Source organism: Trichomycterus rosablanca, chromosome 5 (genome assembly GCF_030014385.1).
Source record: "Trichomycterus rosablanca isolate fTriRos1 chromosome 5, fTriRos1.hap1, whole genome shotgun sequence".
Taxonomy (NCBI): Eukaryota; Metazoa; Chordata; class Actinopteri; order Siluriformes; family Trichomycteridae; genus Trichomycterus; species Trichomycterus rosablanca.
Window position 1 is genome coordinate 1,697,664 of NC_085992.1, and position 26,431 is coordinate 1,724,094.

The 26,431-nt window shown below is 44.8% G+C and overlaps 2 protein-coding genes across 3 annotated transcripts; one reads left to right on the forward strand and one right to left on the reverse strand.

Moving 5' to 3' along the window:
- Window positions 1-2,325: 2,325 nt before the first annotated feature.
- On the forward strand, window positions 2,326-8,352 carry cdk2ap2 (cyclin dependent kinase 2 associated protein 2). Of its 2 annotated transcripts, none has more exons than XM_062995491.1 (5): window positions 2,326-2,449; window positions 3,392-3,614; window positions 4,961-5,052; window positions 5,245-5,365; window positions 6,851-8,352. In XM_062995491.1, the coding sequence occupies exons 2-5, from the start codon at window positions 3,560-3,562 to the stop codon at window positions 6,916-6,918; spliced, it is 336 nt and encodes a 111-aa protein (XP_062851561.1). In that variant the 5' UTR covers window positions 2,326-2,449; window positions 3,392-3,559; the 3' UTR covers window positions 6,919-8,352. The 2 variants fall into 2 exon arrangements, with proteins under 2 accessions (XP_062851561.1, XP_062851562.1); XM_062995492.1 differs by having other exon boundaries at window positions 3,403-3,614.
- A 304-nt stretch (window positions 8,353-8,656) lies between these two features.
- Window positions 8,657-25,974, reverse strand: aip (aryl hydrocarbon receptor interacting protein). Its single transcript, XM_062995493.1, has 7 exons — window positions 25,837-25,974; window positions 21,986-22,168; window positions 17,193-17,381; window positions 15,995-16,171; window positions 14,992-15,133; window positions 14,018-14,247; window positions 8,657-11,777 (listed from the first exon to the last, which is right to left on the reverse strand). The coding sequence occupies exons 1-7, from the start codon at window positions 25,933-25,935 to the stop codon at window positions 11,772-11,774; spliced, it is 1,026 nt and encodes a 341-aa protein (XP_062851563.1). The 5' UTR covers window positions 25,936-25,974; the 3' UTR covers window positions 8,657-11,771.
- Between the last annotated feature and the right edge of the window lie 457 nt (window positions 25,975-26,431).

Below are 26,431 nucleotides of genomic sequence, written 5' to 3' on the forward strand. Positions count from 1 at the left end.
CCGCCAAATGCAGCAAATGTAAACGTAAGATTTTGAAGAGCTCTGTAGGTGAGAAGCAGTGCTTTGTATTTTGTATTAAATGTTGGCTGTGGTCGGCAACCAGTGAAGCTCGAACAGAACTGGGTTGATTAAAAACGGGTCAAAACCAACACCACGAACTGTGTCTGAGTAGCATTTCGTTTATATCCCTGGAACACTGAACACTTTGACTAATAGTATCTCATTATTGTAAGAGATGAGCTTAAGAAATTATAAGAACGTTCATCAGAAACTTCAGAGATCAGGCAAAGAAGACACACACAATCCTCAGATCACCATGTGCAATCCCAAGCATCATGTACAAACTCTGATGAAGATTAGTCCAACCATTTTTCACAAAATGTGACGAGAACCTGGCACCAAAAATGTCCAGAACTCACTACGGACGTTATTACAGAATGGACTGAATGATAAAGAACTCCAGTCGTCTACATTATTATATAATTTTTGCTAGTTATAACGTTTAGTTCAATTTAATTTTGTGTATGTATGATTTGTGTAAGTCTAATTCATTCAACGTAATCTCCAGGCCACCCGAGGAGGATGGGGGTCACTGCTGAGTTCCTCTGGTTCCTCTCAAGGTTTCTTCCTGTAATTTTAGGGAGTTTTTCTTTGTCACTGTCGCCCTCGGCTTGCTCACCAGGGGGTTTAAAAACTGTCTGTCGGTCCTGGATTCTGTAAAAAGCGCTATACAAATAAATTTGACTTGACAACATGGACAAGGACAGTCGCTTCATCTGACATTTAATGCAACTGTTTTTATTTACAGCTTTGTTGTCTGACCAAGGTCACTGTGGGTCCTGATTCTGCACTAATACACTGAGTACAGGGCAGAAATACACCATGACGAACATGGATAACAGGCACCATAACCCCAACTACTCACTCACTCAGTAACTCACTCACTCATTTACTTACTTACTCATCCACTCACTAACTCACCTATTCACTTACTCACTCACCTACTCACTCACTCAGTCATCCACTTACTAACTCACCTACTCACTCACTCACCTATTCATTTACTCACTCATCCACTCACTAACTCACCTATTCACTTACTCACTCACTCATTCATTTACTCACTCACTCATTCATTTACTCACTCATCCACTCACTAACTCACCTATTCACTTACTCACTCACTCACCTATTCACTTACTCACTCACCTACTCACTCACTCAGTCATCCACTTACTAACTCACTCATTTACTCACTCACTTATCCACTCACTAACTCACCTATTCACTTACTCACTTACTCTTTTACTCACTTACTCATCCACTCACTCAGTCACTCACTCATCCACTCACTAACTCATCTATACACTCACTCACTCACTCACTATCTCACTCACTCACTCACTTATTCACTCCCTCACTCATTCACTCACTCACTCACTCACTCATTCACTCACTCATTCACTCACTAATTCATCTATACACTCACTCACTCACCTATTCACTCACTCACTCATCCACTCACTATCTCACTCACTCATTCACTCACTCATTCACTCCCTCACTCATTCACTCACTCACTCACTCACTCACTTATTCACTCCCTCACTCACTCACTCACTCACTCATTCACTCACTCATTCACTCACTAACTCATCTATACACTCACTCACTCACCTATTCACTCACTCACTCATCCACTCACTATCTCACTCACTCACTTATTCACTCCCTCACTCACTCACTCATTCACTCACTCACTCATTCATTCACTCACTCACTCATTCACTCACTCACTCACCTATTCACTCACTCACTCATTCATTCACTCACTCACTCATTCACTCACTCACTCATTCACTCCCTCACTCATTCACTCATTCACTCCCTCACTCATTCACTCCCTCACTCATTCACTCATTCACTCACTCAATCACTTGCTCACTCCCTCACTCAGTCACTCCCTCACTCACTATCTCACTCACTCACTCCCTCACTCACTCAATCACTCACTCACTCACTCACTCCCTCACTCATCCACTCACTATCTCACTCAGTCACTCACTCACCCCAGGGTAATTTAGATCAACCAACCCCTGTACTAGAAGTGAGTAAGGCTGGGGCGGAGAACCTGAACTTAAAAGCAAGCAGACATAAGGAGAACATGCCAAACCCATCACAGACAGACTGACACTCGAGTAACGCGAGATCAAGGTAAATGACGAGTGGCTGCGTGATGACGTATGATCATTTTTCCCATTGCGTGGGCTGCGTGCTGACGTCACGACTTCCTTAACGGTTAGCCGTTTTCGGCTTTTTAGTGAAAGCGCCGGTGTTTCCTCTCTGTCATGTTTTATATTCCTTTTTATTTTTATATTCCTCAACTTTATAAAGAACGCGGACAGCGTCTGTGTCACCAGGAGCATCTAGAATAATCGCTCTGTAAACAGTGAGTATATTAAATCACTCAGTTTTTTGCCCTGTTAGCATCTGTTTGTTAGCCGCTTTGTGAATGAGCTGTTAGCTTAGCTTAGCATAGTTTCAGTTTTATTAACTTTATTTTTATAAATAATAATTCGGTTGTTTGGCGGAGGCAATGCGTTTATATCTCTGTATCATCAGTAAATGTGCTGGATGAAGGGAAACACTTGGTAAATCAATAACAGCGCTGCTAGATGTAGCAGTTCTTTACATTGCTACTGTATATAATAATAATAAAATTATAATTATGATTATTACTGTTTTTGTAAATGTATATTATTAAATTATCAAAGGACAAGGCTCCAGTCTATCTCAGGGCATCCTCATGTGTTTAATTACACATTTATGGGATATTCAGTTCAGCCAATCCACCATCTGCATTGTTTTGGAGGTTTGTGGTAACCGGAATATCCGGAGGAAAACTACATGGACACAGACAGACTCTCCTCATAGACAGTGAATAGAGGCCTGAATCAAACCCTCACAGCAAGAAGGTCCTGTGTTCGATCCCCAGATGTGTGGACTTTGCATGTTCTCCCCATGTCCGTGTGGGTTTCCTCCAACAGTCCAAAGACGTGCAAGTGACGTGAATTTGAGATGCAAAATTGTCCATGACTGTGTTCGAACTTAAACTTGAACTATTGTTCTGGATTATGAATGTAACCACAGTGTGTGAAACATGACGTTCAAATCCTAATAAATAAATATTATCAGACATTTTTGATATGTAAAACATTGGACTCCACGAGCGTGTACAAAATCTGGTGATCCATGTCCTCCCAGGATGATTTCACAACATTCCAAAGAGCATCTTGTGATCATCTTTGGTCTTCAAGTATTTGTTATAAAGCTTTGAGGTTTGCTATTCGTCCTGAGAAACATTATACCGAAGACGCATTATCTGTATCAGGCTTATTTCAGGTGTGATTGAGGGTGTGATTGAGGACCTGGTGAGGACCTGGTGAGGAGCTGCTGTGGGTTTAAACCCGTGTGTGGTGCCATCGGTGCATCGGCGTTGAACTCAGGAACACGGAGCCACGCTGTATCGTTCAAGACGGAGCAGATTCGTGAGAGCAGTATGAGTTATAAACCTATAGCTCCTGCGCCGACTGGTTCCAATCACACTCCTCCAGGTGAGATCCTCATCCAGCTGTGCTACGTCAGGTTCACGCTGTGCGATGTCAGAGCGTCGTGTCACACTGCGGTCCGAGATACGGTCCGAAGGGCATGTTGCTGCTCACGCCTCCCCCGACGCACGCGCAGTCTTAGCGAACCCCTTCTTCTCGCCCATGCGTTCTGCACAGGCGCCTCTATCTGCAATCCAGTGTCCTTGCGCAGCGTTAGATGGCGCCCCGGCCGACCGGCGGCAACGCCGAGTGTCGAACCGAGGAGTTCGGAATCTCGGCGCTGGTGTGCTAGCGGAATATCCAGAGGAACCTCCATTTAACGGATTTTAGATTTAACAGACGACATCTGGGAAATCGAATGTGTGGTCCGATTGTTTGCAATCTAAGCAAATTAATTACAGCCTAGCATCAGCAGTGCTTCTGAGTCTCCACTATACGATCAGGGCAAAAAAACATCCTCCACCACACAAGGTAAAATAATATTTCGTTTATTTTACTGTTGATCATAAACCGATTAGGCATAACATTATGACCACTGTCCTAATATTGTGTTGGCCCCCCTTTTGCAGCCCCATACTCAACAAACTGTGATGCTCTGTGTATTCTGACACCTTCCTATCAGAACCAGCATGAACTTCTTCAGCAGTCTGAGCTACAGGAGCTCGTCTGTTGGGTCGGACCACACGTGCATCAATGAGCCTTGGCCGCCCATGACCCTGTCGCCGGTTTACCACTGCAGACCGGGACACACCCCACAAGAGCTGCAGTTTTGGAGATGCTCTGACCCGGTCGTCTAGCCATCACAATTTCTAGCCCTCAGATCCTCACGCTCGCCCATCTTTCCTGCTTCTAACATCAACTTTGAGGATTAAACGTTACTTGCGGCCTAATATATCCCCCCCACTAACAGGTGCCGTGATGAAGAGATAATCAGTGTTATTCACTTCACCTCTCAGTGCTCATAATGTTATGCCTGCTCGGTGCATGTGCACGTTTAGCACTTTTGTGCACCTTAGTGCTGTGTTTTCCTCGCTGTTTCGCTGACCAGTGCGCCCCCCATTTTAGTCCGTTAAATCGAGGTTCCTCTGCAAATGCATAATCTAGTTTTCTTGTTAGGGTTCGAAACTCTAAATGCTTCTGTACACAGACCTGGCGCTGTGCACTGAGGGTGGGTGAGGGTGCGTTTCAAATCAGCTCTTCTACTGTGTACAGACTGAAGCTTCACGCTCAACTGTCGGAAATGATTTTAAATGGTTTTTATTTACGACAGCAGTAATCGAACCGCACATTCAGGGTAACGTGGACTTTGGTGGCGTCTCTGATTACAGCTCTGATTTCTCCGTGTGTTTCAGGTTCGAGTGGCTCCTCTCCGTCGCTGCCTTCCGCTTCCAATTTCAGACCAGCGTTCAGCGACTTCGGCCCACCGTCCATGGGCTTCGTACAGGTACGATACGGCACAGCTCAGATTTTAACAGTTATCTGCCGGTTTGGTCATTTCCAGTTCTCGATTGTGAATCCGCTGTTGCTTGTAAAACCCGGAGCCCCTTCAGTGGCACGTCCACAAATGAAAGATTTGCATATCGCTGTGCTCGTGTGTTGAACGGTGTGTGTGTGTGTGTGTGTCGTGTGTACGCAGCCGGTGAAAGTGTCTCAGGGCTCCACCTACAGCGAGCTGCTGTCCGTCATCGAGGAGATGAGTCGAGAGATCCGGCCGACGTACGCCGGCAGCAAGAGTGCCATGGAGAGACTAAAGAGAGGTACTGCGACAACACACACACCTTCCCAAAATAGAAAAGCCCTCAGGTTCAACCCTGTCAGATAAAGCTCCATGGTCCAGACAGCTAGGAGGACTTTGTAGTGGAAAGCTGGAGACCTGGCAACCCTGTCTCACATTGGATAACATTGATTATCTAGTCACAGTGGCACCTGTCAGAACAGCAGGACTAGTAATTGAAAGGTCGCTGGTTCAAGCCCCACTGTTTGGCCTTTGAGCAAGGCACTTAATCCTCAATTGCTTGAACAATATACTGACTTTTAGAAGTGTTTGAACCCCTGTGGGAGGGAACAGCAGGTAGAGAATCACCTTAATGTCCTCGCAATAGTGACCCCTACTGGAGGCCGACATGAGCGGCGAAGGAATACAGACAGCGTAACACGCCCATCATCCCGAATCATCTTAAAAATGACAATAATTTCACATCATGGAGTGACCAGGGCTTTATATACGTATAATACTGTACGTGTTAGATGTCGTGATGTTTCATGTAATCGATTATCGGTCCACACCAGGGCTGCCGCGATTGGTCGGCCTAGTCGATGACGTCGACGCAAGGCGATGCATCGTTTTTAAAACTGTGTTTATAAACGCTCCTTTTTAATTTCTACAGCGTCTCCGTTCGTATAAGCGTTCGTATGATTCCCTCAGCACTACTCGCCGTGTGCAGGACCTCGGTCGTATCTGGTACGGTCACCGGTCGGCGGCGTTAAGCGCCGTCTTAAAAAACGCCGTCTGCAGCCGTCGGAGGACGATTGTAGAGCTTTCAAATAAAAGATCGAAGTTCTCCACGACCCAAATCATCCAAAGTTTAGTGACTGGTACAGAACTAGAAGCTGGTTTGGTCACTGTGTAAAGCTTCGATGGTACCACAGCAGCACCGGCGCCGTGCTGCACGTCTATATTGTTTCATTACGCTGCTTAATCGTGGAGATCTTGTTAGAGTTCAGTCAGACCGCCGCGCACTTTACTGCGTCGGGGCTCAAAGCACAAAAAGCTTCTCGTGTGAATGCGCCGGTAACAGCGTAACACTCAGCACCGTGTTTACATGGTTTAGAATGTGCAGTAAGTGTTGAGTGAATGTGGAGGTTAGGATCGGGGCTCATTCTGTCGTTACTGTACGTCACACTTAATGAGACGCGGCTACATCTAACTATTTTATCTCTGCTATAAGGTGAAGCACGTTGCTGTGTGTACAGAACACCATAAACACGTGCTGCACTCGCGTGAGAATGTGATAATATGAACATAAACCCTGTTTACATTTAGTTCTGTGTTATATTATTATGACGTACAGTTTAGTGTTAATATAAGAAGATTAAATGAGGTTCTGAGTTATATTTTTTGGAGGAAAATTAATCAAATAGTAATAAAATAGTCTATAGATTAATCAATAGAAAAATAGTGGTTAGTGGCAGCACTAGTCCTCACCTGCTGCTAAACCTCTCTCATATCGTCTCTGTTTCAGGAATCATCCACGCCCGCGCCCTAGTGAGAGAGTGTCTAGCTGAAACGGAACGAAGCGCTCGCACATAACACACACCTTTAATGTCTACTGCATTCTCTCTTCCTTTCTTTTACACACACACACACACACAGACTCTAAGTACACTTGATGGTTTCCTGGGTCTCGAGTAGCAGAATTGTATCTGTATAATGATGCGCCACATAAACATTTCCGTATGTGTAAATGCACCCAACACCAACATGCAGTTATGGTCCTGTGCAAAAGTTTTCACACCCCTGGTCTGCTGATAACAAACGTTGCACATTCCACAGACAGGAAAACAGGGGAGTGATAGCTCAGTGGTTAAGGTACTGCCGGTTCAAGCCCCACAACCGCCAACTGTTGGGCCCCTGAGCAAGGCCCTTAGCCCTCAATTGCTCAAAATCCTGTTCAGTCGTAACTGTAAGTCGCTTTGGATAACTAAATGCCAAAAATGTTAATGTAAATTGAAAACAAACTAAAAGTGGCATGTCACTTACGGCATATGTAATGTTTATATTCCATTTTTACCACCTGTTTATCCTGGTCAGGGTCGTGGTGGGTACAGCTTTGTCTGATTCACTGGGTGCAATGCAGTAACACACCCCAAACCGGATGCCCTTCCATCACGGCCACATATATTCACATTTACATTTTCGGCGCTTTTTATCCAAAGCGACTTAGTTCTTTGACAGTGTATTGTCTAAGCAATTGAGGGTTAAGGACCTCGCTCAAGGGCCCAACAGTGGCAACCTGGCAGTAGTGGGACTTGAACCAGCGACCTTTTGGCTACTAGTCCAGTACCTTAACCGCTAGGCTACAACTGCCTTCAAATCCATCATTGGGTTCCATTGCACCTCTCAATCACAAAGCCAATCGTGTCTAATCAGACGCCTGACCCGCCCACAGTGCCACTGAGATTCGAACCCCTAATCTTAGGGTTAGTGGGCTAGCATAGTTTACCTCAGAAACATCGTTGCATATTTAATTTACATGTATTCACTGTAGAAGATCTGTGCTTAAATAAACATTTTAGAAGCATCAGTTTCTCCAAGATGCATTAGGATCTGCTTAATAGACTAAGATGTGGAGCACGTCCACGGTCGGGGTCACTGCTGCATTTTTAGACGTCGACCTCTGTGGTCTGTGTCTTTATAAGAGCCGGAGGGAAACCAAGGAGCACAGAACGTGGACAGTGTTCAGACTTTAATGGGATCCACTGGAGTTTGGAGTGTAAACACATCTGGGTCAAAATCTTGGCACGATACAATGCAGATCCAAGGACCCATGAACCAAAGAGGCGTAAATAGGATCGGTCATACACACACACACACACACACACACACTTTTACACTTCATCTTCGTTCATTCTGCATAGTTCAGCCCCCTCACCTAACGAGTGCTAATTTCAACTTTTGTAATTTCAGACTTTTGCAGTTCTGTATTTAAATACAAAGACAATAAAAATCAGGTTTTTCAATTAACCTTCGGGTTCTCTGGGTGTGTTTATTCTGCTTCTCTTCAGTAGGTGCTCCAGTGTTGGTAAGTCTAGATCTGATCGTTCAGTTTCAGTGATGGACGTTCTCAGTACTGCAGAATCAAACCCACCTGATTCAACTCATTAGATCATTGGCTAGGACTTTGAGCTGACTGGAGTGACAAAATCATCAACCATTACCAACTAAAACACCATAAATAAACAGACATTTGCAGAAACTGGAAGTAAAACCAGTAAAACAAACAATTATGAGATTGATCTTAAAAACGAAACCGACCCATCAGACCAACTTCAACAGTGAGATCGTTTTATTCTGGTCGTTGGCGAGTGTTTTCAGGATTTAGTGAACAGTAACGTGTACAGAGAGATCTCACATCAAACACAAACACATCATAGTGAACCAGTGTGAAGTGGGAACGAGGAGGCAAACCAGACCGGCAAGCAGAACAAGAGTTCACACAGGGTGTTTGGTTTTGGCAGGTCGTTAGATTCTCGAGACGGGAGCGGGCGAACGTCACGTCCCAATACTTAAGGACGTTCTAATAACGTGCACTTGTTAGGTTCAGTTTACCGAAATCTACTTCACAATCTGCGCTCTTTTTTAATTGAAAACTTTGTTATTTATCAAACCTCTTTTGAGTGTGTGTAGTATGTACAGGAAAGTTATTTATTATAGATCAAACATTAACCTTAAAAAGTGTTTGCACCATAGGGTGCGCATGACCCTGTTAAATTGCTTAGTTGTCCATATATAGCTTAGGGGTCCAGCTTTTGCACTCATACAGTTTTGGCTATTCATACACTGGTTTTTGTATACATATATATACAGTGTATATATATATAACAGTGGTGGCTGCTGGTCTTTCTAAGAGGGGAAGCTCATTGTCGGCTTACATCATAAAACTTATTCAATTTATTTATACATAAATTCTGCCCTCCGTTCCATTTTAAGAAAATGGCCTGTGATCCTATCGTACCAAGTAGGCGTCTTTTCCAGGGACTTGACCCGTGTCCTCTCAATGGCCAGCAAATAGCCGTCAATCAAAACGGGATTCAGCCTTTCGACTGATCCTCCAATCATCTTGCAGAAGCTCAGCGTCCAGACCCGCCCACGGCTCCATTCACCCCCAGAGACGCTCAGCGTCCGGGGGCGGGACAAGATCGTGGCATTTATCCAATGACCGGTGAGTTTCGAAGCAATGGAAAAATCCGTTCCATGCGGCCCCATAGAAGTGAAGAGACGCTCAGCTCCTGCGGGTAAATGCATCGACGCTCCGGGGATGTACGAGAAGTTGGAGTGAGTGGATTTGTGATAAGTAGCTGATTCTGAACCAACTCGTCTTCCAGATGAACGTGTTCTAACGCATTTGTAGTCAATGAAATGTTAATACAACTCTACATATTTGACCATTTAATTTTTGACATTTTAGGGGAAGCTGAGCTTCCCTTGCAGTCGTGGAGAAATCGCCACTGATATATATATATATATATAATGCGTTTTTCTCCCAATTTAGTGTAGTCAATCTGTCCTCCGCTGCTGGGGATCCCCAATTTTTTGGAGTCTGGGAGGGTATATTGCTGCTCACGCCTCCTCCACCCTTAATGAAACCCTTTTCCACGCATGCATTCTGCACAGGCGCCTCTATCTGCTAATCAGGGTCCTTACACAGCGTTTGCAGACCCCGCCCACATATTCCGTTCATCCCTCCTTGAAGGCACTGCCAATTATGCCCTCTAGATGCCGCCCAGCCGATCGGTGCCGATGCGAGTTTTTAAGTATTTTGCGACTGATGCACCTGCAACTCAGGTAGTGACTGTTTAAGCTTATTGGAACTCTGTTAGTTGCCTCAGGTCACACATATCAGCTTTTTATAGCTGATACACACTATTAAACTTCAATCCAATTAGCTAATGTGTAAAGCCGTAAGGAAAATCGTTGATGTGCCGTTTCTGTTATTTTGTCCACCACATGTGCTCACCTGAACGCTTAATAAATCCTGTACCTCTAGATGTACGAAATACAGCCAAAAGTATGTAGACACCCTTCCCAAGGATTGTGATGAATTGGACTTTGATACAGGGTCAAAGCTCGAGTTCAATTACAGGTGAAGAAGGGACAGAGGTCCGATTTTTAAGTCTGCGGCTTTGGAACAGAACATGGGTTTTTAATGTTTGAGCAGTATGTTATCATGATAAACTCTTATCGTATCGCCCACCCCCGCTTCAAAGATCTACAGAATCGATCACGGCGTCTAAATCCGTGATCTGTTCGATCTTACTGAACTCGCCATCTCATCAGCGTAACGATCGACTGAAAAGTAATACACATACATACACACGTTTACATATAAACATATAAAGATACATAAACGATAAAAACACATCATGAATAATAATAATAGTAAGATAACATGGCAGATACACTATATGAACAAAAGTATTGGGACACCTGACCAAACCAAACCAAACCAAACCAAACCATGTGCATTTATTCTGAACTGCTCCGTCTTTGCTTGGTAGTTTTAATATGATCCACTTCTCTAGGAAACTTTTGACAGGACTTTGGAGTATGTCTGTGGGAATTTGTGCCAATTCAGTCGAAATGTTGAGTTGGGTTGAGACCAGGGGTCTGTGTGGAACATCTGGAGCATCAGGGGTGTAATCAAGCTGACAGTGAAACAGGACTTCCCCAAACTGTTTCCACAATGTAAAAGCATATAATTTACCCTCATATCATTTTTAAACACCAGAAACAACTGAATTCAATCATCAGGGGGGGCGTCCACATACTTTTGGCTATATAGCGTATCTAGGATAAACACGAGGGAAAGCGCTATAGGAGAGCCTACTGTATATCATCGCGATTGTCTTCTACGACTGTTGTGTTCCAAAACAACCCTAACTAATGCAGTTGTAGCGTAGCACGATGGTTGTTGTTTCAATTCCCTCAAATGTTGTTGTTTAAACAAATCAGTATCTTATCACCATTCTGGGCTGCGTCCCAAACGCTGTGTGCGTTTCACCTCCGCTCTGGCCGAGGAACGCAAACACGTATAACGGAGCATCTAAACAGTTCCAAGAAGAACTGAAGCAAACGTTAAGTCTATTTCTAAAACCTTTCTTTTGGGTGTGAAGGCTATTCCCTATTCCAGCGCAGTTTATATAGCCAGTGAAATCTCGTCATGGGACTTTCCCATCAGACGCCAGCGTTTGAGACGCAGCCCTAATTCCAGGTGATGAGGGGTAAGTAACAGTGAGGATCACGATTAGCAGGGGGAGCGGTGTGCGTGTAAATAGGATGAAGTTGCTCGTGCTGACATCATGAAGCGTCCGTGTGCTCTGGGTGCACAGCGTCCCTGTGCAGAGCCGCTCTTCAGGAGGAACAAACAGATCTCCACGTCAGTATCAGTTCTGAAAGAGAAGAAAGAACAAGCGACGCTTTACTGAGAGGCTCGTAACAATCCACACTTATTATTTATTATATTCATTTAGCTTCAGGCAGCGCTTTCATTTTCATTTTGTTATTGATGGTAAACCGAATAATAACCAATTCGGGTAACCTGGAGCCCACAGATAACCAGAGGGTCTCACCTAATGATTCATGATGGGTTCTGCAGCACCAGTACACCACCAGCACAGCACCGAACCAGTACCACAAAGCACGACACCAGTAAAGCACCAGTACACCAACAACACAAGCACAGCGCATCACATCACCAGTACAGCACAGCACCAGTGAAGCAAAGCACAGCACCAGTGCACCAACAACACAAGCACAGATCACCAGAACAGCACAGCACCAGTAAAGCACCAGTACACCAACAGCACAAGCACAGCGCATCACATCACCAGTACAGCACAGCACCAGTGAAGCAAAGCACAGCACCAGTACACCAACAACACAAGCACAGCGCAACACATCACCAGTACAGCACAGCACCAGTGAAGCAAAGCACAGCACCAGTACACCAACAACACAAGCACAGATCACCAGAACAGCACAGCACCAGTAAAGTGCAGCACATAACCAGTAAAGCAAAAGCACAGCACCAGTACAGCACCAGTACACCAACAACACAAGCACAGATCACCAGAACAGCACATAACCAGTAAAGCACAGCAACAATACAGCACCAGTACACCAACAACACAGCTCATCACCAGTACAGCACAGCACCAGTAAAACAAAGCACAGCACCAGTACACCAACAACACAAGCACAGATCACCAGAACAGCACAGCACCAGTAAAGTACAGCACATAACCAGTAAAGCAAAAGCACAGCACCAGTACAGCACATACAGCACCAGTAAAGCACCAATACACCAACAACACAAGCACAGATCACCAGTACAGCACAGCACCAGTACAGCACAGCACCAGTAAGGTACAGCACATAACCAGTAAAGCAAAAGCACAGCACCAGTACAGCACATACAGCACTAGTAACGCACCAGTACAGTACATACAGCACCAGTACAGTACATACAGCACCAGTACAGTACATACAGCACCAGTACAGCACATACAGCACCAGTTCAGTACATACAGCACCAGTACAGTACAGTACAGTACAGACAGCACCAGTACAGTACCAGTACCAGTACAGTACATACAGCACCAGTACAGTACATACAGCACTAGTAACGCACCAGTACAGTACATACAGCACCAGTACAGCACATACAGCACCAGTACAGTACATACAGCACCAGTACAGTACATACAGCACCAGTACAGCACCAGTACAGTACATACAGCACCAGTACAGTACATACAGCACCAGTACAGCACCAGTACAGTACATACAGCACCAGTACAGTACATACAGCACCAGTACAGCACCAGTACAGTACATACAGCACCAGTACAGTACATACAGCACCAGGTCAGCACCAGTACAGTACATACAGCACCAGTACAGTACATACAGCACCAGTACAGCACCAGTACAGTACATACAGCACCAGTACAGCACCAGTACAGTACATACAGCACCAGTACAGTACATACAGCACCAGTACAGCACATACAGCACCAGTACAGCACATACAGCACCAGTACAGCACCAGTACAGCACCAGTACAGTACATACAGCACCAGTACAGTACATACAGCACCAGGTCAGCACCAGTACAGTACATACAGCACCAGTACAGTACATACAGCACCAGTACAGCACCAGTACAGCCCATACAGCACCAGTACAGCACCAGTACAGTACATACAGCACCAGTACAGTACATACAGCACCAGTACAGCACATACAGCACCAGTACAGCACCAGTACAGCCCATACAGCACCAGTACAGCACCAGTACAGTACATACAGCACCAGTACAGTACATACAGCACCAGTACAGCACCAGTACAGTACAGCAGGGTGGTTCTGGCTGACACTGGTGTTGTTGTAGCTCCACATTAATATATTTTAATAATTTATTCAGCATGAATTCAGATTCAGCAGTTTAGAACAATCAGCTTCTACAGAACTGTGTTCTATTATGAGCGGAAACAGCAAACAAGCAGCACGTGGGCAGTTAGTGTGAAGTTCCACCCCTGCTGAATCCCACCGTGGGCAGTTAGTGTGAAGTTCCACCCCTGCTGAACCCCACCGTGGAAGCAGAAGCAGAAACACGTCTGTGACTGACCGGAGTAGCTGCTGCTGACGTGCTGCTGTAATCGAAGAGGTTCCTGTAGCGCCCCTTATCCTCCTTCTCTTTCTCTCGGAGGCGTTCCTCCATCAGCCGGATCTCCTTAGCCACCGCCGGCCCCAGAGACGGGTCCAACGCCAACACCTTCTCAAAATCAGCTCGGGCTTGGGTTTCGTTCCAGACGGCGGCGTGGGCCTTTCCTCGCTTGAAGTACGCCTTTACGTTATCTACAGCAGGAAGTGAGGGGAACAGGCACAGAGATACATGATGCAGAATAATAACCAATATTATACACACCGATCAGCCATAACATTAAAACCACCTCCTTGTTTCTACACTCACTGTCCATGTTATCAGCTCCACTTACCATATAGAAGCACTTTGTAGTTCTACAATTACTGACTGTAGTCCATCTGTTTCTCTACATGCTTTGTTAGGACCACCACAGAGCAGGTATTATTTAGGTGGTGGATGATTCTCAGCACTGCAGTGACACTGACATGGTGCTGGTGTGTTAGTGTGTGTTGTGCTGGTATGAGTGGAGTTTTTAAACACCGTGTCCACTCACTGTCCACTCTATTAGACACTCCTACCTAGTCGGTCCACCTTGTAGATGTAAAGTCAGAGACGGTCGCTCGTCTATCGCTGCTGTTTGAGTCGGTCATCTTCTAGACCTTCATCGGTGGGCACAGGACGCTGCCCACGGGGCGCTGTCGGCTGGATGTTTTTGGTTGGTGGGCGATTCTCGGTCCAGCGGCGACAGTGAGGTGTTTAAAAACTCCAGCAGCGCTGCTGTGTCTGATCCACTCATGCCAGCACGACACACACTAACACACCACCACCATGTCAGTGTCACTGCAGTGCTGAGAATCATCCACCACCTAAATAATACCTACGGGGGTCCTGACCATTGAAGGACAGGGTGAACAGATGGACTACAGTCAGTAATTGTAGAACTTCTTTGTCTTTACCTTCGTATTTGTTGAGAAGAGAGGAGCAGTGGTCCAGAACCTCGTAGTACTGACCCTGCATCAGCTGACACTGGCAGTAATTTAACAAGAGAGGCGTGATCATCAGATCCAGTTTAATCCAGGGCTTATCACCGGGCTGCTCCTACACACACACACACACACACACACCATCAGTCCGACATCTAACAGATCCCTCACGCTCACATGCACCCTTTGCCCGAGATCTAACAGATCCCCCGAGAATAAAACCTAAAGATTGTTTGCTTGGGATGTAACGGTACACTCTACCCACGATGCGATACGATTCATGATACTGAAATTGAAGACAATTTCCTTTTATTTCTTCTATTTAAAATAAAATACTGGATTTGTGCTTATATTTATTTAATTGATCTAAATAATGATGCTCTTTTATTTCTTTTTCTCCCCCTTTAGCGCATCTAATTGTTCAATTTGCATCGTGCTTCCTCTCTGTCTGTGCCGAACCCCGCCCTGACCGAGGGGATCGCAGCTAACCCGTTATCCCCTTCCGGATGCATCTTTGCCACCCGCACATTTGCTGAGTGTGGCGCCACCTAGCGTTGCATGCGGAGAGACACACCCTGAGCGCGCTCTTCCTCATCTCGGTGCAGGCGCCTCCGATCAGCCGGCAGAGGTCGTGATCGCATTCTGACAGAGAGGGACCCACGTCCGGTTCTTCGTCCCGCCCCCACAACTGAGCAACCGGCCAATCGTTGCCCATACAGCCGCTCAGCCTCGAACCGGGGAGGCAGAGCTGGATGCGATATGATGTATCAGAATCCAGCTCTGGTTGCAGCGTGTCTTTTTACCGCCGCGCCACCTGAGCGGCCATGCTCTTTTATTTCTGAGGTAGTGCCAGCGCCCTCTGCTGTTTAAAGTGAATATCGATTCCTCTTAAATCAAATCGTTCCGGTGCATCGTTACATCCCTACTTGCAGCCGAGCCGGTGTTTGCGACTTCGGTGCTTTGGTTCATGTCTGACCTTCATTTGCAGGTTCTTCAGACAGGCGATGGCGTTGTAGTATTTCTCGGCAGCTTTGTGGACGTCTCCTTGCTTGAAGAGCGCGTTTCCCTCCTCGTGGATGTGTGGCACGGCGGCGAGTTTCTCCTCGTCCGTCATGGCCCACGTCTCCAGAGGAAAGGAGCCTGGGGACAAAACCTGCACCGAAAAACAAACGGCGTCAGGACCTGAGCGGGTCGAAACGGGTCCCGGCGGACCGAGTGTGCTCATTAGCGCGGTACCTGATTCAGCTGTTTTCCTCACAGGCCAGCAAGTAAAAGTCTGTGAACCCTTTACATGTGATCAGAATCTGCCCACAAGCGCCAAACCGCAGCCACACCCACCCCACAAATCTCACTCACTCACTCACTCACTTTCTTAACCGCTTATCCAATTAGGGTTGGGGGGGTATGTTGGAGCCTATCCCAGCTTTTCAATGGGCGCAAGGCACACAGTAACACCCTGTACAGGGCGCCAGTCCATCGCACGGCACACACACACCCATTCACCCATAGTGCGATTTGTCTCCAATTAACCTGACTGCATGTTTTTGGACTGTGGGAGGAAACTGGGGCTCCCGGAGACACGGGGAGAACATGCAAACCGCCTCGCCTGGGGAATGAACCCAGGACCTTCTTGCTGTGAGGCGACAGTGCTGCCCGCCCTTCCTGACACAGGCCCCTTATCCAGGCTTGGGCGAGTGCACCTCCTAATGGTCTAATGGCCAACTGTGTAGATGCCTGACTGGACGTTGGCGCAGCTGAGATCTCGGACCGAACCTCGGATCTCAGAGGTAGTGTGCTTGCATGTTTTTTTCAATCTAGTCGTGTCCAATTAGCAGATTCGGGTTCATATGGAGATCCGTATCGGGTACGGAGAGTCATCGTAGCAGTAATGAGGAGTTCCCTCGGGCACTCCCACCCTCACAGAAAGAGCCAATCATTGCTTGCACGATTTACCCACTTCATTACCTGACCAATCCTGACCCTCCTAAACTGTTGTACCACAGGTATTATTGGCCAAGCAATCTGACTGGATTAGAGCCTGCTAATTCTCAGAGTAGGTTTTTACGCCCTACCTGTTTCACTCTACTAATCAAGTTAAAAAATAATAATAAACTGGGGTTAAACGATTAAACGGATAGCAAAACATCGTCAAAAACAGCCCCCCTCTTCCTTACCTCCAGCAGCTCGATGGTGAAGACCAGCGGCTGAGGGTTGACCTGCAGCCGGTTCAGGTCGCCGTGTCCCAGCGAGTGGTGCGAGTGGCCCTGTGCGATGCCACAGCAGTGCCTCTGTCCCTCCAGAGGGTCTTTACCCACGCTGATGTTGCGCAGGGACTGAGAGACCAGTGGGTACAGAGCCGTGTGCTGCAGCAGAGGACGGGACGGGAGAAAACGCACAAACAAATAAGCAAACAGCTTATTATTGTTGTAGTTCTAGTCTATTTATAACAGTATAAATTCACAAATTCACCTTTTTACATGCATTTTTACACTGACCAAACATAGTGCAAGCAATTGAGGATTAAGGGCCTTGCTCAGGGGTCCAACAGTGGCAAATTGGTTGTGTTGGGGCTTGAACCAGCAGCCTTTTGATCACTAATCCAGCAGCTTAACCACTAATCTATCAGCATCAAAGTGATTTGGATAAAGGATGTGACAAAGACTGGATGAAATGAAAATACAAAAAAAGAGTTTTGGTTAAAACGTTAAACAAGGTGCCCAGGTGGCGAGTCTCGGCTCTGTTACCGGTTGCCTGGGCATCGTCCAGCGGGCACAGTTGGCAGTACGCCTGCAGCAGACAAGAACTGGTGAGCCTGCTGGATGGGAAAACACCAGACTAAATGGGTGGGGTCTTCAAACGCTGTGCAAGGACCCTGGTTAGCAGACCGAGGTGCCTGTGCATAAGTGGTTAAACAGAAGGGGTCGAGGGACTGAGCATGTGTCGGAGGGGGGCGTGGAGCAGGCGCATATACCCTCCTCGAATTCAATCGGGGTTCCCCGAGGAGAGCGCAAGGCTATTACACGTAGGGCTGCAACTATCGATTAATTTTGTAATTGAGTATTCTATCGAATATTCCAGTGATTAATCGAGTATTCTATCGAATATTCCAGTGATTAATCGAGTATTCTATCGAATATTCCAGTGATTTAATCGAGTATTCTATCGAATATTCCAGTGATTAATCGAGTATTCTATCGAATATTCCAGTGATTTAATCGAGCAATTGCTCGATTATTCCAGTGATTAATCGAGTATTCTATCGATTATTCCAGTGATTAATCGAGTACTCTATCGAATATTCCAGTATTCTATAGATTATTCCAGTGATTAATCGCGTATTCTATCGATCATTCCAGTTATTAATCGCGTATTCTATCGATAATTCCAGTGATTAATCGAGTATTCTATCGATTATTCCAGTGATTAATCGCGTATTCTATCGATCATTCCAGTGATTAATCGAGTATTCTATAGATAATTCCAGTGATTAATCGAGTATTCTATCGATTATTCCAGTGATTAATCGAGTACTCTATCGAATATTCCAGTATTCTATAGATTATTCCAGTGATTAATCGCGTATTCTATCGATCATTCCAGTTATTAATCGCGTATTCTATCGATAATTCCAGTGATTAATCGAGTATTCTATCGATTATTCCAGTGATTAATCGCGTATTCTATCGATCATTCCAGTGATTAATCGAGTATTCTATAGATAATTCCAGTGATTAATCGAGTATTCTATCGATAATTCCAGTGATTAATCAAGTATTCTATCGATAATTCCAGTGATTAATCGAGTATTCTATCGATTATTCCAGTGATTAATCGCGTATTATATCGATCATTCCAGTGATTAATCGAGTATTCTATCGATAATTCCAGTGATTAATCGAGTATTCTATAGATAATTCCAGTGATTAATCGAGTAATCGGATAAGAAATACTTTTGCTTTAATAAAGAGCAAAAATAAATGCGTATAAAATTGAATAAGACGCGTCTTTCAAAAGAAACTGTACATTTGTATTCCTTGTGTACAGGACAGTTTAAAGAGAAAATTTTGATATGCAAAAACAAATACATCAAAAATAAAATGACTTTTAGCTCACACATACCACAAAGCTTTAATATTTTTAAATAAATTTTTTTCCAGCTTAAAATGATCTCAAACTTCCTGCGGTTTCCTCTGTCCAGTCTCCTCTGTCCACCCCTCACTTTCTTCTCTCTCTCTCCATTCTGCAGTCGGCGCTATCAGATCTCGGCTGCGTCCTAAATCGCACTTCTATACTGAACAGTACGCAGGGGCGGCGATCGTTTACAGATACGTAGTGTTCGTCGAACTGTACGTGAAGAGCACCCGGATTAAGTGCTGTTTAAGTGTGAGATTTGGGACGCAGCCCTCGGCTTCTTCGCGTCACCTGCCCACACCGTGAGCTGTATACAGTAGTATGGATTAAACGATGCCTTGATGAGAAAAATATGAATCGATTAGGGATGTCCCGATCACGTTGTTTTGTTCCCGATCCCGATCTTTAATTTTGATCCCGATCCGATACCGATTCTCAAACCGATACTTGTATTTTCTAGATATCGTCTAGATAAGAACTAGATAACACTGTTTACACAGTGCACACTTCAAGTACATTACAGTTATTCACATTAATCCAGTGTACATGTTTAACAACTGAATAGCTCTGCAGTGCTGTAGGAAAAAAATTGCCTGCATCCAAACTATCGCTTAATGTTCTTTTACAAAATAAAGTAAACAAACCTAGTGCAGCATTGTAGTAAAAATGAAGTGAGATAATTACAGTTTCACTTTGAACTTTATATTCAAAGAACATAATTCTGTTTAATGCAGTGATGCACTAAACATGAACAGAAATCTCCACTCACAAGTGGTGTAGCAGCTTAACCTGAATATAAAAAAACAAATAAGTTACTTAACAGCATTACAGTAAAACCTGAATACCAAAATAAAATGGAAAGTCACTCTTTTGTTATGAAGGAAAGCCAGTTCTTGGTTTGATGGACGGGTCTACGCAAAGTGAGTGTGTTTTGACCCTTTGGGGCTTCCATAGCGCATGGGATAGCGTGCTCGGCTCTGGCTGTCCGCTATTCGGTACCGTAACAGAAGAAGTTAATAAAGTGTTAAATGCTCCCGACAATTTGTGAATACAGCGTGTATTTATTTCTTTATTAAGCGAGTGCATCACTACCACGCTCGGTTACATAACTAAGCCAATCAGAGAGCTCGATACTGAGATGTCGTTCAGTCTTGTAACACGTAAACTGGTAAAAGCTGTACGTTATGGTCCTGAAGTTTTCATACTGGGATTAAAAGTTATCGTTTTGTAAGCCGTAGAGATGGGACGATCGGGGTTTTTGGCACCGATTGCGATCTCCGATCTCCTTTCAGGGCAATCGGACGATAGTCGATTTCGATCGCGGGGGGGGGGGGGGGGGGCGGGGACATGCAATTTTTAGCGCAAAATCAGCAGTAAATAATAAAGTAACCAAACAATTATTTTTTTCACCCACAGGAGACATATCTTATTAGTCTAACTGACCACACACACACACAGGTTTAATGTTATCCAGTTTAGTCTGAAAAAAACTTAAAAAGAGCCTCACAGTGAAGATAAACCGAAAGCAACAGCGTGTGTGTGTTTCTTTAAAAAAACCGCTTTGTTCACAGTGTCGCTTTAAATGATTCTGATTCAGGAGTCGAATGTGACGCGTAAGTTTCTCTCTCCGTGTTTACTGTTATTAATAAATGCTGTGGTTTTAAATAAACACCAGCTACTACAGAACATTTTGTGTGACTTTCTTACATTAAAAAGCTTCATTAAAAAGCTTAATTAAACCGCTATTACCACAGAGCGGTCACCGAGTCAGACTCGTTCCGTCTGTGGAGCTAAAAGTTCTGATGATCCTAAAAGTTTAGCAGATGATCCTGAACTAACGAATTTGGTAATGAATAAACTTTTGCCTCTGATTGGCTCTGTAACGTTTTCTGTTCTCATCTACATCACAAGTAAGAACCGCTTACGATTTACCAAAGTGAACCAGGAGTTTATATAACGTGCTGATAGAATCGACTCAGATGTGACCGGGTTGAATTATCTTTTTAAAGTAAATATTACAATCAGCAAAATTGCATCGTATGTATGATGCACAACGTTAATGATGTTATTTTAGGTCATGAAGAGTTTTCACGATGGTTTCTGTACGATGGTTGATGAATGGTGATGTGATGGTTGGCGCGTCGTAGCTCAAAGTCTGGATCGATCCACTGAGCTGTTAAGTTAACGTGATCTTTATATATCACACGATCGGATCGGATACTTTTAGAAAATATCGCCGATCGCCGATAGCATATTTTGATTAAAAATCGGCCGATACCGATTCATAGCCGATCGATCGTCCCATCTCTAGTAAGCCGGAGTGATCCTCGACTCACACACCGTATAAACAGTAAAATTCTACAGTAATGAACGCAGCTCTGCTCCCACCGCCTCGTGAAACGCTCGCATTACAGACGTTACACTTTCCAATTTAAAGTATTTCCACACAGCGGACATGCTGACGTAAAACGAAGGATCGGGTTTAGGATCGGGTTTAGTAAAGCCGATTTCCGATCAGTTAATAATGCCTTGATCGGCCCCGATCCCTAGAATCGATCTTTAGCAATCGAATTACTCGAGTTTCTCCAGGAATCGTTCCAGCCCTAATTACACGCCCGTTCTAATTCGAGGGCTGCTTCTTATCACCTGCCCACACAGGTTTCCACACAGAGGATCAGACTCCCCAGGCCAGTCCTGGAGATTGGGAATCGCAGCGGCAGCAAGGAGAGGTCGGACAGCCGGACAGGTCGCTAGCACTGAGACGTTTTTATGTGCTGTTTTAATGTTAATGTAAAGCCGGTAATCTGTACCATCAAATGAAACTTGTACCACTGACCTTTACATCGCAGGTGAAATCGGCGACCTCACCGACCTTCATGGTGGTGACCACATCCTCCCACACGGGCAGCTTGAACTTCTTACCCAAGATGAGCTCCATGGGGTTACTCTTTCCGTTCATGTTCCTGGAGTCATCCAGCAGCGTTCCATCACACAGGCTGCTGCGGTAATGAAACATGACCTGCACGGACACCACACCAGTCCAACAATCAAAAGACATTCCTATTTATTACCCAACACAAGCGTTGGGACACTTTTATACACCGATCAGCCATAACATTAAAACCACCTCCTTGTTTCTACACTCACTGTCCATGTTATCAGCTCCACTTACCATATAGAAGCACTTTGTAGTTCTACAATTACTGACTGTAGTGATTCAATAGTTTTCAATGGTCAGGACCACCACAGAGCAGGTATTACTTAGGTGGTGGATGATTCTCAGCACTGCAGTGACACTGACAAGGTGCTGGTGTGTTAGTGTGTGTTGTGCTGGAATGAGTGGATCAGACGGAGTTTTTAAACACCTCACTGTCGCTGCTGGACTGAGAATCGTCCACCGACCAAAAACGTCCAGCCGACAGCGCCCCGTGGGCAGCGTCCTGTGACCACCGATGAAGGTCTAGAAGATGACCGACTCAAACAGCAGCAATAGATGAGCGATCGTCTAGGTGGACAGACTAGGTAGGAGTGTCTAATAGAGTGGACAGTGAGTGGACACGGTGTTTAAAAACTCCACTCATACCAGCACAACACACACTAACACACCACCACCATGTCAGTGTGAACAGGGTGAAAGGGGGTAACAAAGCATGTAGAGAAACAGATGGACTACAGTCAGTAATTGTAGAACTACAGAGTGCTTCTATATGGTAAGTGGAGCTGATAACATGGACAGTGAGTGTAGAAACAAGGAGGTGGTTTTAATGTTATGGCTGATCAGCCCCATTCAGCAGCTCTGGAATGAACCGGAACCCAAACATCAGCGCCCAGCCATAAAAACGCTCTTTGACTGACAGGCACAGATTCCCACAGACATACTTGAAAGTCTTGTAAGAAGCTACTGTATGTCTTGTAAGATCAGCTGTTGTTCCAGCTGAAAAGATCACGCAGAGGTCACTGTTTTAATGCCGCTTGGTGAGATGTCCAAATACTTCTGGCCATGTAGTGTATGAAGAACTGAATGCATTTACATTTGCGGCATTCAGAGACTTACAATTATGACTGAATACAACGAGTGATTAAGGGCTAATGGCCTTGCTCAGTGGCAACTTGGCGGTTATGGGGCTTGAACCGGCAACATTCTGAAACGTTCCACTGGTGCAGGACCTTAACCACTACGCTACCACTTTATTTCCGGTCATATAAAGCGTCTGACATCTCTGAACCCAAACCCAGTATTCAGCTTCTCCTCATCAGCCTGACCTTCTCAAACACAGCAGCACCTGTTCAAGCCCCTTTGCTTTGTGTATTCCACCCGCGTGGGGCATTATGGGGTCATTTCTGTAAGCTATCATCTAACAGGATCCAGTATGGGGTCAATTGGAAGACTGTCTGGACATGTGCAATTAAAATGCGCAATACTAACGTTACTCATCAGATAAACAGCAGCTTCAGGACTCTTACACTTCTGAAGAGATTTAGAAGCTGAACTTTGCGGTGAGAGTACTTATTCTGCGCGTCATCCTGTCATAAGACGTACGTAAACAGACGTGAATGATCACTGTTGATATAACAGCTTAAACGCCGAAATTGTGTGATTGTGCGTCCTGCTGCACCCATCAAACGTGCGCTTATAGGGTCAGTAAACGCCACAGAGAACTGACCTTTGCTATGACGAACCAGAGATAAACACACTCACACACTCACACACAGGTGTAGGTGCCGCCCCTCGGTTGAAGCATTCAGACCCTCGCTCGCACTGTGTTGCAGTGGAACTCAACACAAATCATCTTGCCAGACTAGAAGTGTTTTGTGTTTAGACATTTATGCTGAACATGTTTCTGTACCATCCACCATCAGGGACAGGGTTAATCCACACCATGTATGTATGGTTTTCTGTTACTAACAGTAACAGTGCACCATACATGCTGATACACTGCCTGGCCAAAAAAAAAGGTCACACACTCTAATATTTGGTTTGATTACGGCACGCATTCGCTGTGGCATCGTTTCCACGAGCTTCTGCAACGTCACAACATTTATTTCTGAATCTTCCCCCAAGATCTTGTACTGATGATGGGAGGTTTGGACCACTGCGCAAAAAGTCTTCTCCAGCACATCCCAAAGATTCTCAATGGGGTTCAGGTCTGGACTCTGTGGTGGCCGATCCATGTGTGAGAATGACGTCTCGCGCTCCCTGAAGCTCTCTCTCACAATTTGAGCCCGATGAATCCTGGCGTTGTCATCTTGGAATATGCCCGTGCCATCAGGGAAGAACAAATCCATTGATGGAATAACCTGGTGGTTCAGTATATTCAGGTAGTCAGCTGACCTCATTCTTTGGGCACATGACGTTGCTGAACCTAGACCCTGACCGACTGCAGCGACCCCAGATCATAGCACCGCCCCCACAGGCTCGTACGATAGGCACTAGGCATGATGGGTGCATCACTTCAGCCACCTCTCTTCTTACCCTGATGCGCCCGTCACTCTGCAACAGGGTAAATCTGGACTCATCAGACCACATGACCTTCTTCCATCGCTCCAGAGTCCAATCTTTATGCTCCCTAGCAGATTGAAGCCGTTTTTGCCGGTTAGCCTCACTGACGAGTGGTTTTCTTAAGGCTACACAGCTGTTTAGTCCCAATCCCTTGAGTTCCCTTCACATTGTGCGTGTGGAAATGCTCTTACTGTCACTATTAAACATCCCTGAGTTCTACTGGAGTTTTTCTACCATCTGATTTCACCAAACGTTTAAGTGATCGCCGATCACCATCATTCAAGATGTTTTTCTGACCACATTCCTTCCTGGAAGATCCTTCGGTCCCCCGGTCCTTCCACTTTTTAATAATGCGTTGGACAGTTCTTAACCCGATTGTAGTAGTTTCAGCTTCTCCTTAGACGTTTTCTCTGCTTGATGCCAATACTTTGACCCTTCTGAAACAGATGAACATCTTTTCCACGACCACAGGACGTGTCTCTCCACATGGTTGTTCAACAAATGAGAAGCTCCTCACTGCATCAGTTAGGGTTAAATAACTTGTTGCCAGCTGAAACATAATCACCCATGCAGTAATTATCCAATGGGTATTTATTTAGAATTCCACAGGATCGATTGGATCTATATAGGGGTTTAAATGCAAATAAGACCCCCCCAAAAAGTGTAGTGTACTAATCCAGCTGATGTATCATCGCAAAGAGGAACACTGTGATACTGATTAGTCTTATTTTCTTGGTGATTTGATGCACTCTGTAAATGTACAGTTACATCCATGTTTATCTTTAATTACTGTACTATTAAATAACCTGTTTGTGTGCATCGAATTCTGAAAGCTTTATTAATAAGCTGATTTATAATCTAGCCACCTGAATAAGCAAATCAATAAAAACAACATAAATACTGAATGCTTGCTAACGATAGTTGTTGCTTTGCTAACTTGTTGATCTTATTTTTCCACGCGTCTAAAATACACCCATAATAAAATGTATATTTAAATGTATATAGTAAATAAATACAGTTCAATACTGAATATTTAAATGTAAACAAGAATAACAAGGCCAAACGCCGCTGGCTAGTCCGGTTTAGTTAGCAACCTGGCTAACTCGCGTTCATTAGAAAACGCTACAAAATAAACCCTACTGTGTGCGAGCAATGTTAACCGTAATCGAATCGTGTTTTTCTTTTACCTTTGTGCCATCAATAAAGAAAGGTATTTCTCCATTTCCAGGAGAAAGCACCTTTTTCTGAATTCCATCCGCGGCGAGTCTAAGAGCAACCTCCTCCATTATTTTCAGTCCGAGCAACACCACGGTTACACAGTCGAACACTGACGATCGGAACAGATCGGAAAAGATCGGAACAGATCGGAGGACCTTCGAGAATATTCGGCAAATATCGGACTCGTTCGGGCAGATCGTCAAACGTGTTTTCAAGTTGACGTCGGCAGTAATAGTATATAACTTTTTACACAAAGTATAAGCTGTGTATTATTAAATATGTAGTTTAATGCGCTTTTGAGATTTAATTATGTGCCAATAAATTATCAGTACTTAACATTTGTCAATAAAACGTTTATATTATTGCCTTCATTTTGATAAAATGCTGTACATTTACATTTTCAGCATTTAGCAGACGCCTTTATCCAAAGCAACTTACAGTACAGTTACAGTATACAGTCTGAGCAATTGAGGGTTAAGGGCCTTGCTCAAGGGTCCAACAGCAGCAACCTGGCTTGAACCAGCGATCTTCTAATTATTAGTCTAGTACCCTAACCACTAGGTT

Bases quoted from the DNA above. Each gene is read 5' to 3' on its own strand.
- cdk2ap2 (XM_062995491.1), top strand. From the start codon at position 3,560: ATGAGTTATAAACCTATAGCTCCTGCGCCGACTGGTTCCAATCACACT. The intron at 5,053-5,244 runs GTACGATACGGC...GTGTGTACGCAG, and splicing joins CGTCCATGGGCTTCGTACAG to CCGGTGAAAGTGTCTCAGGG. The intron at 5,366-6,850 runs GTACTGCGACAA...TCTCTGTTTCAG, and splicing joins CATGGAGAGACTAAAGAGAG to GAATCATCCACGCCCGCGCC.
- aip (XM_062995493.1), bottom strand. From the start codon at position 25,935: ATGGAGGAGGTTGCTCTTAGACTCGCCGCGGATGGAATTCAGAAAAAG. The intron at 16,172-17,192 runs GTAAGGAAGAGG...TTTTCGGTGCAG, and splicing joins TCACCATCGAGCTGCTGGAG to GTTTTGTCCCCAGGCTCCTT. The intron at 14,248-14,991 runs GTAAAGACAAAG...TTCCTGCTGTAG, and splicing joins TCTTCTCAACAAATACGAAG to ATAACGTAAAGGCGTACTTC.